At 41.5% G+C, this 16,127-nt stretch overlaps 1 protein-coding gene across 2 annotated transcripts in view; it reads right to left on the bottom strand.

The window, feature by feature from the left end:
- Window positions 1-16,127, bottom strand: part of LOC140424480 (proteasome activator complex subunit 4-like) — a 231,193-nt gene that overhangs the window by 200,931 nt on the left and 14,135 nt on the right. For both annotated transcript variants that reach the window (XM_072507869.1, XM_072507870.1), the window contains exon 2: window positions 5,718-5,858. In XM_072507869.1, the coding sequence (XP_072363970.1) occupies window positions 5,718-5,858 (141 nt within the window). The remainder of the gene's footprint in view (window positions 1-5,717; window positions 5,859-16,127) is intronic.

The following is a 16,127-nucleotide window of genomic DNA, read 5'->3' as shown; positions in this document are numbered from 1 at the left end:
AATACTGGAAAGATTACAGGGCTTTAACTAACTGAGGGGCTCAAAATACATCCGAAGCCACAAGAAAAGTTGAATTTAATAATCAATAAGTCCCCAAATTATGTATTTATTTTTATATATAACAATTGGGTTTCCCACAGCACTATTCATGGTATGAATGATTTTTTTTTTTTTAAATTTAGAGTACCCAATTAATTTTTTCCAATTAAGGGGCAATTTAACGTGGCCAATCCACCTACCCTGCACATTTTTGGGGTGAATCCCATGCAAACACGGGGAGAATGTGCAAACTCCACACGGACAGCGACCCAGAGCCGGGATGGAACCTGGGATCTCGGCGCCGTGAGGCAGCAGTGCTAACCACTGTGCCACCGTGCTGCCCATGATCACTTTAAATCTTTTTCTATCTGCATTGTGTTTTTAATTTTTTTTTGCTATCTTGCGTTTTTCTAATTTGTTATCTTTCCTTTAGTTGCTGTCAGCTTACCTATAGCTTTACTTATAACACCTTATTTTTGCAAAACAATTAATCTGTTCTCAATACTGCTCCCTCTTTTATTTTCCTCTTTTTTGGATTCTCATGTTGGTCTTATTTCTAAATCAGTGTTCACCTCAGAATATTACCTCTTACCATCTATATTTTTGTGCCTTTAGCTGTCTTCGATCATTTGCTTTTATTTTTAAAAATTCAGAAATGTGTATCATTTTGATGATGACAAATGGTGGTCCTAATCATGCTGGTCAATAGCATCAAAATTAAAATGAGCAGCTAAACCAACTGGAAAAAAAGATACCAAGTTATATGGTGAAAAGAAAAAGAGAGGGGGAATGGACGGTTAAAGATGGCCTGTCACAGACAATATGGTCCGAGGCCCTGTAGGTCGCAATCGTAAGGGAAATAAGACAGGCAAGAAGAATGAATTAAATCTGGAGGCAAAAGATTGGAAAATATTAGCTGATCCATCCCATCCAAATATGTTACAACCTATATGCACCAAAGGCACTTCCCAGCAGCAAGCGACAAACAAAAAGCATTAGGATAATTCAAGAGAAAATTCCTCTCTTATCTCAGAGTACAATGGAGCAAGTGCCAGCAGATTATATTGACTGTCAGCACTCACTCCAGTTAACTCACCTACAGAGTTAGGTCAGTAGATGGCTATGGCCACTTGAGGTAAACCTTATGAAGGCAATAAATTTGGAATAGGCCAGGAGGGGCAAGGAAGAGAAGTTGTGGAATGATGTGGTATTGGGGCAAGGCATGATACTGGGGTGGGGCTGGGGCAGGGCACAGGTGGTCTATATTTTAACTTAATCTCTCTACTTTGGTTTTGGAACCTTTAATAGCCTTGCCTGATAAATAGTTAAACTTGAATTTTGGATATTTCAATTGCTTTAGTCTGAATGGCTTTTTGGGGAAAGAGTTCCGGATTTGCACTACTCTTTCTATTATTGCAAAACAGCCTAGTTCTACGTTACGTTTATGCACTTCCATTCTGGATTTTCCCAGCAGAGGATATTTTGTTGCTATCTACCCTATCAAATCCTTTAATTACGTTGAACACTTCAAATAAGGGAGGAGAGATGACAGCTGAAGTAACTGAGCAGATGGCCTCGTTCTTTGAGCTTACAAAATCATCATATTTGGTAATGAAGGTGTGAAACAGCCAGAAAAGGTTTGAGTGGGGGAGGGGAGATAGTCTGAGGAGGTGCTTTAAATTAAAATAAATTATGTCTTCCTTACCACTGACATAGTGGGAGGGTTTAGATGATAAGCAGAATGGGAAATATTGCTTTAGTGGTATCCTAAGCTAGCTGTGATCAACCAGTCCACAGTTTAAAGATGTGACTATGCAAATTGTATCAGAAAACAGTTGATTAAGAGGCAATAAGAGATTTGGAGTCAAGTGCATCAAGAGCCAAAGGAAGAGAGCTGTGAAACAGGTCACGTATAGCGGTTATAGGGATGCAGATGAGGCCAAAGAAGAATTAGAAATTTAAAGAATTCAAAATTTAAAGAGTTGAGAAGAGCTTCTTCCAGGTGGAGGGGATTGTGAGACCTATACACAACTTTTTGGATGTCATGTGTTTTACAAATAGTGGCTGCCCCAATTGTTAGAACATTATCTTTTACCTGAAGAGTCGTAGGAGCTGGTGTTTAGCAGTGGGCTAAACAGCTGGCTTGTAATGCAGAACAAGGCCAGCAGCGCGGGTTCAATTCCCGTACCGGCCTCCCCGAACAGGCGCCGGATGTGGCGACTAGGGGATTTTCACAGTAACTTCATTGAAGCCTACTTGTGACAATAGCGATTATTATTATCTGCCTCTAGACCAGATTAATAAGAATTAAAATTGTGCATTTCAGGGAAAATGTGAATTAAATATAAAATCAAAATATAAATCTGATTTTAAATACATTTAAAAAGTCACAGTTGGAACAATTTTGCTTTAAGTCATACCAAAATAATGCACAACATAATAAAATCCAAGTAAGTGATTTTGCATTTATTGACCAATTAAAATCTCTCAAAAGAGTTTGAAAATGTCTCCCAACAAAGGGAAGTCATATCAGACAATGGAGTGAAAAATAACTACTTGTTATGTGCTATACTTCCCACTCTGCATAAAACATTTAACAATATGTAACAATGCTCTTGGAATGCCTGAATGACAAACAGGAATCACTAGAGAGATTTTCAGAAACTTAAATTTAAGCAGATCTCAAGTAATCTACAACATGGAGAACTGTTCCTTTTTACAGAAGCAATGCTGGCCTTGGAAAGGGTCCAGAGGAGGTTCACAAGAATGATCCCTGGAATGAAGAGTGTGTCATGAGGAGCGGTTGAGGACTCTGGGTCTGTACTCATTGGAGTTTAGAAGGATGAGGGAGGATCTATTGAAACTTAGAATACTGAAAGGCCGAGATAAAGTGAAAGTGGAGTGGATGTTTCCACTATTAGGAAAAACTGGAACCCTAGGGCACAGCCTCAGACTGAAGGGACAATCCTTTAAAACTGAGATAAGGAGGAATTTCTTCAGCCAGAGGGTGGTGAATTGTGGAACTCTTTGCCGCAGAAGGCTATGGAGGCCAAATCACAGTGTTTTTAAGACAGATAGATAGGTTCTTGTTCAATAAGTGGATGAGGGATTATGGGGCGAAGGCAGGAGAATGGGGGTGAGAAACATATCAGCCATGATTGAATAGTGGAGCAAACTCGATGGGCAAAATGGCCTAATTCTGCTCCTATATCTTATGGTCTTTTCACAGTAACTTCATTGCAATGTAAGCCTACTTGTGACAATAAAGATTATTATTATGGTCCAATATCTATTGGCTGCTCATGGAACATAACCATTGGGGGAACAAGCTGAAAACTGAAAGAATCATCAAAAGAGAGAAATATAAAATAAAAATTTGACAGGGCAACCACTGGGGACCTAAACTTCATTTATCATGAAAAATCTAGCCCTTTGGCACATATTGCTAACACCCAGTGGACCCAGATACCCAAGATGGATGAATTAGACAAAATATTCCATGTTTGAATTTCTCGCAATTTGAATCTTGGCACTTCACAAATCCAAGAACAAATGCAGAAATAAAAATTAGCAAATTATGACTGGATTACAAAACAGTAGACTGAAAGCTCCATGTGTTTACACTGAAAGGTCCCTTGTTGTAAATTGCACACAAGAACCTATCACCATCAGTTCCACTAATTATTTGAGTTGGAATAAAACTGGAAAGGTATAGATGGGCTTATTTTAAGCAATCAATTTAGGCCCTGCTAATCTATTGGGCATGAAACCATGCACTGTAAACCAGAAGAAATCAGAGCAGGCAGTGTCACTGCAAGCCAATGTCACTTCTCCTCTGGACCCTGCAAAAATAAGTTGAAAGTCAAACACTACAACTACTCTGAAGGAGAAGGGCATCAAATTTACAACACAATTCATAGCTCCACCAAACTTTCTTTTAGGACTAATTCAGATACTGGAGCACCTCAACAGTTAAATATAACTTATTGCTTCTTCAGAAGATGATGATAAAATGCTATTCCTGTGTTGTTCTTGTAGAAAGCTGCATTAGAGCGTATTATTCGTGCAGGGAAAAAATGAACATCAAGCAGGAGGGAAAAACTGAACCAAAATAGTGAGGGGAAGCAAGAGGCATAAAGACAAGTGTTTTTAGAAGGTTAATATAGGCAAAGGAGTGGAAAAATTCAGAGGCTTAGTACTTGAAGGTATGGCAGGACCAGACAGACCTACATCTGAGGAATGAAGAGGTATGCAGGCATGCACTGATGGAGAACATCAGAGTTAAGATATATTAAGGGTACAGATTCGAGAGCAAGAGGATCTTGAAGTTAGTTTCCTTGACAGCAGGACCCTGGGAAGCACTGAGGATCAGAGGGACCTTGTGTGCATGTACACTTAAGGTAGCAGCACAGGAGGCATAGAGTATTCTTGTTTTTATTAGCCGAGGCATAGAGTTTATGAGCTGGAAGGTTATGCTGGGACTGTATAAATTGTTGGTCAGGCCACAGCTAGAGTAGTGTGTGTGGTTCTGGAATCAACATTATAGGTGGAAAGTGATACCACTAGAAAGGGTGCAGAGGAGATTTACCAGGATGTTGCCTGAGCTGGAGCGTTTTAGCTATGAAGAGTGATTGGATAGACTGGGATTGCCTTCCTTGGAGATTTGGAGACGGAGGCGCGACATGATTGAGATGTATAAAATTATGAGGGCCATAGATAGAGTAGACAGAAGAAACATTTCCCCTTGGTGGAAGGATCAAAGACCTGGAGGCATAGGTTTAAGGTAAGGGGCAGGAGGTTTAGAGGGGATGTGAGGAAATACCTTTTTTTAAGAGGGTGGTGGGAGTCTGGAACTCACTGCCTGAAAGGGTGGAGGCAGAGGCCCTCATAACATTTAAGAAGTATTTAGATATGCACTTGCAATGCCAAGGCATACAAGGTTATGGCCAAGTGCTGGAAAAACAGATTAGAAAAATGAGGTGATTGATTTTGACCATCACAGACACAATGGGCCGAAGGGGCGTTTCTGTACTGTAGACCTCTATGACTCCATCAGCCTCCCCTATACCCTTTCATAAGCTTTTGAATCTTTTCTGAAGTGTCAGAGTTTCCCACAATACTCTAGCTATGGCCTATCCAGAAATTACAAAATTCTTGCGCAATCTCTTGGCTTTAACATTCTCGGTCTCCATTTATCAACCCAAGGAACCCATATGTCTTTTTAAAGCCACCTCTACAAATTTGGATGTGGACCCCAAGGTTCATCTATATTTTGGTGTCATTTATAGTATATTGTCTTTTCATTTTAATCTACCTGAAGTTCACAACCTCTCACACTTCTCTGCACAGAAATGCATGCCTCTGCCCATTTAACCACCCGGTCCATGACTTCTTGAAGTCCACAAGTATGCTCACTACCATCTACTCCATTGCTGAATTTTGTATTGCAAACTTTATGTTGCGGCTTCCTACACCAAAGTGTAGGTGGATAATAAAAACTGGAAAAAAAATGATGTACCCAAAATTGACTCTTGGGGAATACCAAAATCACCTGCCTGTCCAAAAAACATCCACCACCAATCACTCTCCCACTAAAATACACTTCATGACGGAGTTTGTAGCTTATGTCAGTAACATCTGGCAATAGCACATCTTTGAGGAATTCAATCTGAACTTACTTGAGTAAACTTATTAATAATCGTGTGAATCCTTGCATCATGCTGATCTCAAGCTTAGGCATGACAACCAATTCATACAGCAGCTTAACAAATAGAACGTGATCTTCTTTGCTAAATTTTCTTCCATATAACCGGATATATCTGAAAAATAAAATAGAAGTTTGATAAATAGTCTGAATCAATTATTTGGGGAATTTTAAAAGTGGAAATAAATACTGGAGAGTCATCACAATGTTATAAGTGGTACAATTTCATGGCCTCAAGAACCGAAAAGAATGAACAATCATTTTCAGAGCTCAGGCAGCTGAAGGCACAGGCACCAATGGTAGGCTAATAAAAATCAGTCATTTAATTTTCCGTGATGTAGATGCATGCCAAGACACCATGTAGATGATAATTAGGAAGCATGCAAGATTAGATCCTTGGGAACTTAAAGACAACAGTGCAAGAGCAGAATTAAAAGCCATTGCAGGAGATTCTCTGGCTGCGACTGGAATCAGGTGACGCCACTCCCACCCAGTTGGAAAAGTAGTTGTTAAAAACTGCTGACAGATCGAGGGGGGGATGGTTAACAATGGTCGCAGTCACAAGGAATTTTAAACACCTTGATAAGAGTATGAAACATTTTGATAAGAATCTTTACTGTGGCAGGAACAGAGACCTGATTCGAGGGGTTCAAGCATGTGAGAATGACACCAGAACTGAAAATGTATACCCATCAGGAAAGATTAAACTAGCTGGGACTCTTTAGAAAATAGGAAAACTGAGGGGTGACCCAGTAGAAGTCTTTACAATTATGAGAGGGTTTGACGGGGCAGACACCCAAGATGTTTCTACTTGTGGGCAAGACCAGAATGACAGACTATCAATGCAAGATAGTCACTAACAAAAATCCAATAAGGAATTCATGAATAACTTCCTTGCTCAGTGATAATGATGCAGAACTCCACAGCAACAGTAGAGGTAAACAAGTTAGATGCATATAAAAGGGAAACAAAGTACACACCTGAGGGAAAAAAGAATGTTATGTAAATGTCACCACAATCGCAGAGGATCATAGGCTGCTCTCCCCTTCGAGACTGGACTGGTGGTGATTTAACCAGAGGGTCACCACACTTCAGACAAGGGAAGAATTTAGGTTGAGAAGGTTGAACCTTCATGCATAACCTCAGCCAGTATGGGAATTGAACCCGCACTGTTAGCGAGCTTCACATCACGAACCAACCATGCAGCCAGCTGAGCTAACCAACCCCCCGAAAAAGGAATATAACAATAAGTTAATGGGCAAAAGTTGATGTGAAACAGCAGCACCAACATGGATCTGTTGGGCCAAATGGTCTGTTTCTGTGCTGGAATGCAATGTGATACTATGCATATTAACCAATTAAGTATTTATTTTTACCAAGGTGAACAAGTTGGTGACTTATTTTATTTGAATGGGTAAGTCACCAAGAATTAGTAGGGCATACCTTCAGAGGGACCAGCAATGTAGGGGCCTGGCATTGCACAATTTTCTCCTTCATTATTGAGTGGCTAATGTTGAGAAGGTGCTGGGGTGGCTGGGAGAGTCAGACTCATATGGGGGTGTGGGGGCGGCATATGCGTTGACCATTTGCTTGTGCCGTCAGGGTTGAATGAAATGTTTAAGTTGCGCAAAGAAAAGGGCCTCGAGCGCTTTAGGGATCTATTCACAGAGGGACGATTTGCCAGTTGGGAGGAGTTATTGCAAAATTTCAACTGCCGGGTGCAGACTTATTCCGATATTATCAGTTACGTGATTTTACCCGTAAGGCTTGTCCTACATTTTCTGCAGCGTGCAGCCCTCCCTGTTGGGGTGAATCCGATTGTTGGCATGATCTGGGGGAGGGGAGGAGCATTCCAAATATTTATGGGCAGATCATGTCATTGGAAGCTATTCAAGGAGCTGGGGGTGCTCTCATGGGCCTGCTAATCACACCCATATGTTCTTGTCGTGTCCAAGGATGGCAAGCTTTTGGGTATCCTTCTTTAGCACCATGTCAGCGATTCTTAACATTGATCTGGTGTCTTGTACGTTGGTGGCCATTTATGGGGTATCGAACTCGCCAGGGCGAAGGCAGATGTTCTTGCCTTCTGTTGGGATGGAGATCTTCCGTCCCGCCTAGTGCCTCGGCCTGGACGAGTGACCTCATGGAATTTCTCCATTTGGAAGGGGTCAAGTACACCATTAGGGTGTCGTGGAGGGGTTCTACCTGAGGGAACAGCCATTCATCTCATACTTGAAAGAATTAGTCACCATCAGCTGTTAACAGGCAGAGGGGGAGGTGGTTATTATTACTGTTTGGGGTGAGTAATATTTGTTGGGCTGGTGGGAGTTATAAAATCAGTTGGAGAATTTTTGTTGGCTTTCTAACTATGTCAGCGCCGCTGCCTGGGCTGTTTGATGTTGATGTGTTTATTTTCAATGAAAACATTTTTAATAAAAATATTTTAAAATAAAAGTATTTCTCTTTGCAAATACCAGAAAGAACAATAATTTTTAATTTGTGATTTGAGTTTGGCAAGCACAAAAATTCATGCTCAGTTTATTTTAAGTTATCTCTGCAGTCTCAATATCCTGATTCACACACATTGACCAAGCGACATATACAAAGAAAATCCAGGACTGGAAGACAGTCACAGAAATCTAAATGACTGATTTAGCACATGATGTTATTCATATCCACTTCCCATCCCATGACTAGGTAATGCCTGGAATGTTTCCCTCTCTCGTCTTGCAGGTCACATACTACTACATTTTCTTGGAACCAAGAGGTCATGGTGATATAAACTAGAAGCAGGCAATATTACGCCAGATTTTTCCTCAACACCACTGCATAAATTCACTTTGTGCTCTTTACAAAAAAGGCATGCAAATTCCATGCATTACATTTTATTATTTCATCTGGGTCATTAATTGTCAAATGTTGTCCTGAATTCCTTTAATTGCTTGATTCCCAAAGAAAAATGTGAATAGGCTTCTCCCTTTCTAAATCATACATGTATAAAATTATTATTTTTATTTACTGCATTGGTTGCCGTACTCCCCCAAAACACTTCACGCCATCGCAGTAAAATTATGTCACTGAAGCTGCTTCTTTGCCCTTTTATTCATGTTGTCACCACAGCCTGAGTGGGCGACTGATATCGTCCTGCTCTTTCTCTGGTTTTCCTCAAGCCCCCTTAGTTCACATCGCAATGTTATCTACCGATCTATTTTTCTTTCTTCCTCTTCTGTTTTTACCCTCAATTTCTCCTTCAAAGGTTAGGAGAAGACTGTCAGGTCTTTATTCCCAATGCACACACAGATGTATTTCTTGCCCTAATTGTACTTAGCAACCATTGTGATTCCTGAACTTTTATACTGGTCACTGATCACACCTCTCGCCATAGGTAATCATTTTTGCATGTAACATGTTATATAAACAAATGCATAGAAAATATATACACAGAGAAAGGAGGTAGGTTTGCATTTATATTGCATCCTTCAAACCCTCAGGGCTTCCCAAAGTACATCATTATCTGTAAAATATTAAGTATGGCTACTGGTGGAATGTAAATATGGTAGCAATTAGTGCACAGCAAGCTCTCACAAACAGCAATGAAATAAATAGTGGCTAGGACACCAGGAGCAACTCTTTCAATATGGTGCCATGGAATCTTTTATACCCTAGAGGGGTCAGATGGGGCCTTAATTTAAGATCCCATCTAAAAGTCTGCACCTCCAACAGAGTACTGCAATGGAATGATAATGTAAATTTTGTGCTCACATATCTGGAGCAGAACTCGAACCCACAAAATGCTGACTCAGAGGCAAGAGTGCTATTAACTGAACCACACTGACACTGACAAATACACACTTCCTTAAATAAACACTGCAATTGGGATGGGCCACTTAGCCCTTTTGAAAACATTCCATCATTCAGTGAGACCATGGTCGATCTGCAACTGAACTGCAGATACCTACCTTTCTCCGAGATCCATTTTGTTAATTATGATATAATAAGCAGTTTTAAAATTAACAACCAATTTAGCATCAATTGGTCTTTGTGGAAGAAAGTTCCTAATTTCTAGTACCCTTCAGTATGTAGAAGCGTTTCCTAATTTCATTCCTGAATGTTCTGGCTCTTATTTTTAGACTATGCCCCCACATCCTAAGACTCCCAATGACCCAATGAGCAGAAATAGTTCTTTTCCACTTACATTATCTGTTCCCTTTACTATCTTGAAAATGTCAACCAATCTTAATCTTATAAATACCTGGGAATACTACCCTAGTTTGTTAATTTCTCCACGTAACGTCACCTTTGGAGTCCAGGCATTGTTCTAGTAAGCATTCCTTTCAAGGCAAAGAATTAATTCCTAAAGCATTGTTCTCGTATCAGCTCAACGGTCATCTACCCAAGGCGTTGTATGGCTGAAGCATAACTTCAACCCCCTTGCGTTCTATTCCTCCCAATCAGTGTTTTTCGTGCAGGTCGCGACCGGCACGCGGGTGTTGGGAAGGTCACCCCAGCAATCCTGCAGTGGTGCTGATCACGGGAGAAGCACCCAATGGCCACTAGCGGCACTTAAATTGAGTATGGCGGTCGCTGCCGCACACTGGGCTAAATAGCAGGCTTTTAAAGCAGACTAAGGTAGGCCAGCAGCACGGTTCAATTCCGATACCAGCCTCCCCGAACAGGTGCCGGAATGTGGCGACTTGGGGCTTTTCGCAGTAACTTCATTGAAGCCTACTTGTGACAATAAGCCATTTTCATTTCATTTATTAAAGAAGAATGGAATTAGGCTGTGTGCAGTGTTGTGGCCATCAGCGGCAGCAGGTTACGTCCCGGCATACATACAGGGTGCTTGGCATCAAGTATATGTGCTTTTTATGAGTTAAGGGGCTCTGCCAGGGGGGTTTGAGAAAAGGGGGGAGATGTTTGTGACCGTGGGGGTGGGGGGGGGGGGGAAATCTGTACAGATGGTATAGATAATTGTTGGGTAGTATGCTTCCCGTGGTGTTTATTTGCTGTAACCTGTTTTGATACATGTTTGTAACAAGGTACATTTTTTTTAAAGTGTATGTGCTTTTGGTGCCAAATCACTGAGGAGAGCTTCTTCCATTTTCTACCGCTAGCAAGGAAGGCAAGAGGACTGTGAAGATGAAACATTTTGTTCCAAAAAAAGAGACGGCCAGCGACACAAATAGCAGAGTACCCACTGGCCAGGATCTCTGATCTGAATTTGGAGAGAGCTGCTCAGTAAAGTCCAGGGCAGGACAAAGCAGTGCTAGTGTTAGCTTTGTACTCTGTTCCAGGGCCTCTATTCCAACAGCCTACAAAGAAGAAACTTAACTCGGAAACAAAGCAGTATAAAGATGATTTTTTTGAAGCATGTTTTTTGTCATTTGTGTCAGTGCAAATAAGGATGCAAAGCCTATGTGTGTTATATGCAGGGAAGTACCGACAAGTGAGAGGAGAAGATTCAGATTTTGAAAGAGAAATGTGGGTGAAAAGAGAGAGTCAGTTATTAACATACAGGTGACTCCAAATGAAAAGATTACGCTGCTGTATCTGACCTATGACATCACATTAAAGATACCCCAAAAGCCCATGAGGCTGTCAGCATTGCATTTTCCTCCCGTTAACCTGATTGGAGCGAGACCATGAGGACCAAACAGGCTCTCCTTATGCATTAAAGGTAAGCAAATGTGGCATGGGTCCCAAAGGTCGGCCAGCATGGGTCCCGGGAAGTAAAGGTTGAAAAACACTGTACTAGATATATTTTGTCACAAATATCTGGTCAACAAGCTGTATACTAATACATGTGACAATAATAAATTATTTATTTTTTAAAATAATAATAATAAAAATTAAAATAATAATAAAGGCTTTTAAAAATGTGTTAACCAGGGTGCAGGGTAAGCACATTCCCTTTAGAGTGAAGGGCAAGGCTGGTAGAAGTAGGGAACCCTGGATGACTCGAGATATTGAGACTCTGGTCAAAAAGAAGAAGGAGGCATATGACGTACATAAGCAACTGGGATCAAGTAGATCCCTTGAAGAGTGTAGAGATTGTCGAAATAGAGTTAAGAGGGAAATCAGGAGGGCAAAAAGGGGACATGAAATTGCTTTGGCAAATAATGCAAGGGAGAATCCAAAGAGATTCTACAGATACATAAAGGGGAAAAGAGTAACTAGGGACAGAGTAGGGCCTCTTAAGGATCAACAAGGGCATCTATGTGCAGAGCCACAAGAGTTGGGTGAGATCCTGAATGAATATTTCTCATCGGTATTCACGGTGGAGAAAGGCATGGATGTTAGGAAACTAAGGGAAATAAATAGTGATGTCTTGAGAAGTGTGCATATTACAGACGAGGAGGTGCTGGAAGTCTTAAAGCGCATCAAGGTAGATAAATCCCCGGGACCTGATGAAATGTATCCCAGGATGTTGTGGGAGGCTAGGGAGGAAATTGCGGGTCCCCAAACGGAGATATTTGATTCATCGGCAGCCACAGGTGAGGTGCCTGAAGATTGGAGAGTGGCGAATGTTGTGCCCTTGTTTAAGAAGGGCAGCAGGGAAAAGCCTGGGAACTACAGACCGGTGAGCCTAACGTCTGTAGTAGGTAAGTTGCTAGAAGGTATTCTGAGAGACAGGATCTACAAGCATTTAGAGAGGCAAGGACTGATTCGGGGCAGTCAGCATGGCTTTGTGCGTGGAAAATCATGTCTCACAAATTTGATTGAGTTTTTTGAGGGAGTGACCAAGAAGGTAGATGAGGGCAGTGCAGTAGACGTTGTCTACATGGACTTTAGCAAAGCCTTTGACAAGGTACCGCATGGTAGGTTGTTGCAGAAGGTTAAAGCTCACGGGATCCAGGGTGAGGTTGCCAATTGGATTCAAAATTGGCTGGACGACAGAAGGCAGAGGGTGGTTGTAGAGGGTTGTTTTTCAAACTGGAGGCCTGTGACCAGTGGTGTGCCTCAGGGATCGGTGCTGGGTCCACTGTTATATGTGATTTATATTAATGATTTGGATGAGAATTTAGAAGGCATGGTTAGTAAGTTTGCAGATGACACCAAGATTGGTGGCACAGTGGATAGTGAAGAAGGTTATCTAGGATTGCAACGGGATCTTGATCAATTAGGCCAGTGGGCCGACGAATGGCAGATGGAGTTTAATTTAGATAAATGTGAGGTGATGCATTTTGGCAGATCGAATCAGGCCAGGACCTACTCAGTTACTGGTATGGCGTTGGGGAGAGTTATAGAACAAAGAGATCTAGGAGTACAGGTTCATAGCTCCTTGAAGGTGGAGTCGCAGGTGGACAGGGTGGTGAAGAAGGCATTCGGCATGCTTGGTTTCATTGGTCAGAACATTGAATATAGGAGTTGGGACGTCTTGTTGAAGTTGTACAAGACATTGGTACGGCCACACTTGGAATACTGTGTGCAGTTCTGGTCACCCTATTATAGAAAGGATATTATTAAACTAGAAAGAGTGCAGAAAAGATTTACTAGGATGTTGCCGGGACTTGATGGTTTGAGTTATAAGGAGAGGCTGGATAGACTGGGACTTTTTTCCCTGGAGCGTAGGAGGCTTAGGGGTGATCTTATAGAGGTCTATAAAATAATGAGGGGCATAGATAAGGTAGATAGTCAACATCTTTTCCCAAAGGTAGGGGAGTCTAAAACTAGAGGGCATAGGTTTAAGGTGAGAGGGGAGAGATTCAGAAGGGCCCAGAGGGGCAATTTCTTCACTCAGAGGGTAGTGAGTGTCTGGAATGGGCTGCCAGAGGTAGTAGTAGAGGCGGGTACAATTGTGTCTTTCAAAAAGCATTTAGATGGTTACATGGGTAAGATGGGTATAGAGGGTTATGGGCCAAGTGCGGGCAACTGGGACTAGCTTAATGGTAAAAACTGGGCGGCATGGACTGGTTGGGCCGAAGGGCCTGTTTCCATGCTGTAAACTTCTATGATTCTATTCTAAATCAAATCAAATATTTCCTGTCAACTGCTTTCATTACAAATTTCCATACCAGTGGTTAGTGAACTGTGGGGTGTGGAAACAGTGAAATGGTTTGTGAGCTCCCACCTCCGAACCAAGACCAGCAAAAGCACCACAACCCAGGCCAAGTCACAGAATCAAGTAATCCTTAGTGTGCAGGAGGCCATTCGGCCTATCGGGTCTGCACCAACTGCTTCACCTCAATAATTTATCCATTGTCACTAGCTGTCCCTCGATTCAAAGATGACGTCTACTCAGGATTATAACTTTCAGCCATGGGTCATTTGTGACTGAATGAGCCAACACGCGACCCAGATGATGAGACACGCAGGATGTCCCACGAGATAACGAATCTAGAGAGCAGGATTGGCTTCCTTTTCTTTCCTTCTCTGCCGCTGGTCTGCCTCATCATTAAGGTATTTGGACTCAAAGCATGATGCCACTTGATGTACAAGATGAACTTCATTGAAATGTTAATGTAAACCTATTTGTGACACTAATAACGATTATTATTAGATGTATCTGATGCCTTTTTGAATGATTGGCAGCAAGCTCCTCCCAGCCATTATTGTTAATGATTCTGTGCTTCAAACAGAGCTTTGGAGTTTCTTCAAAGCTTTTTCTTTGTCCTCCCCAGAAAGCTGAAAACAAGACAGGCTGGGGCGATGCTTTTCAGCAATCTGGATACAATACCCAATTGTAGTCAATTTTGCAGGCTTTTAGCCTGAATGCTTGTGGAGCTAGCTTCAAGGACATCAGCGTTGTTCGACAGTCTGCCCACTGAATCCACAGAACACGGCGAAGGCTTTTTGATGGAATTGCGTGCCATTGATACAGTCCAGGTCACACTCAGTACAGGAATGTGGTAACAGCAATTGTCTGTACACTTGGACTTTTGTTGGCTTGCGAACATCTGTTTGACATACACACAAATAGTACAGGAATGTACACAAAGCAAAACCATACTGTCATAGAATAGGATCCCTACAGTGCAGAAGGAAGCCATTTGGCCCATCGAGTCTGCATCGAACCTGCGAAAGAGCACTCTACCCAAGCCCAAACCCCCTCTTTCCCCGTAAACCCACCTAACTTTTTGGACACTTGTGGGCAATTTAGCATGGCCATCCATCTAACCTGCACATCTTTGGATTGTGGGAGGAAATCGGAGCACCCAGAGGAAACCCACGCAAACATAGGGAGAATGTGCAAACTCCAGTCACCAGTGGTTGGAATCAATCCCAGGTCCCTGGTACTATGGGGCAGTGTTAACCACTGTGCCGCCCTTATGTTAGGGCACCATACGAGTTTACTTCCCCTCAAGAAGCTAATAGCTTAATCATCAGGATTTTTGGAGGAAAAGGGGGAAGAGGGTGGATAAGTAGCAGTTGTTTGGTGTTAACCTGGAATGAAAATATTTCAAGAGCTAGCATATGCAATTCTGAACAAGATCCTTCTGGAACATCTTTTAGGGAATTTCTAAATTCTACAGGATTTTCTCCACAGGATTTTCTCCATGCTCTAAATGATGGCCAGGGAAACTATATCTTTCCTCTTTACAATTTATTCCTTCTGAATAATGCCAGGAGAAATCTTGAACCTTCCTATCGATATCAGTCGACATGAGGAAATTGAACACTGTTAAAGCTACTTGAATAAAGCGCAAGATTGAAATCCTCACCCAGAGAACTAGACCACAGTGATGATTCAAAATTTGCAGAGATAAATCAGTCTATTGATGAGGTGAAGAGGTCAAAGATTTTGAAGTTCTCTGCCTCGAGTTATCAATATGCTTAAAACATGTTACATAATTAACCTTTAGCATTTCTGAAGAAAGACAATCAACCTGAAATATTAACTGTTTTCTCTCCCCACAGATGCTACCTGATCTGGTGAGTGTTTTCAGCATTTTCTGTTGTTCGTTGAGATTTTCAGTACCTGCTATATTTTGCTTTTGAGTCAATTTTTATAATTGGGAATTATTACAAAGAGCAAATTTTCAGAGTTTTTTCTACTGAAATTTAAATTGCACCTCATCAGTTTCTCAATAACGACCCAAAGTACGAAGTTTAAAATAACATGGCAACCATTTTGTATACAACAGTATTTCATAAGCAACACTGGGATCAGTGACTGAAAGTAGAAATATGATGCAAAACAATGTTCAATTTAATAAACATAGCACACTAAGCATTCCATTAATAAGGCAGCTGAGACTTGTTTTGAAGCACGAGATGGAGGGAGAGAGTGAGAAACTGACTTTGAAGTCAGTGGTACGCTTTCAAAAAACATTAATTTCCATTAGCAGCCAAAATAATAAATACGGAATCAGACCAATGCAATTCTACCCAGCTGCACAACAGTGGAGAGGCATTGGAGAAGGATGGTAAGGTCAACCATATC

Source organism: Scyliorhinus torazame, chromosome 1 (assembly GCF_047496885.1).
Source record: "Scyliorhinus torazame isolate Kashiwa2021f chromosome 1, sScyTor2.1, whole genome shotgun sequence".
In the NCBI taxonomy this organism is placed as follows: domain Eukaryota; kingdom Metazoa; phylum Chordata; class Chondrichthyes; order Carcharhiniformes; family Scyliorhinidae; genus Scyliorhinus; species Scyliorhinus torazame.
This window is presented reverse-complemented; position numbering and strand designations above follow the sequence as displayed.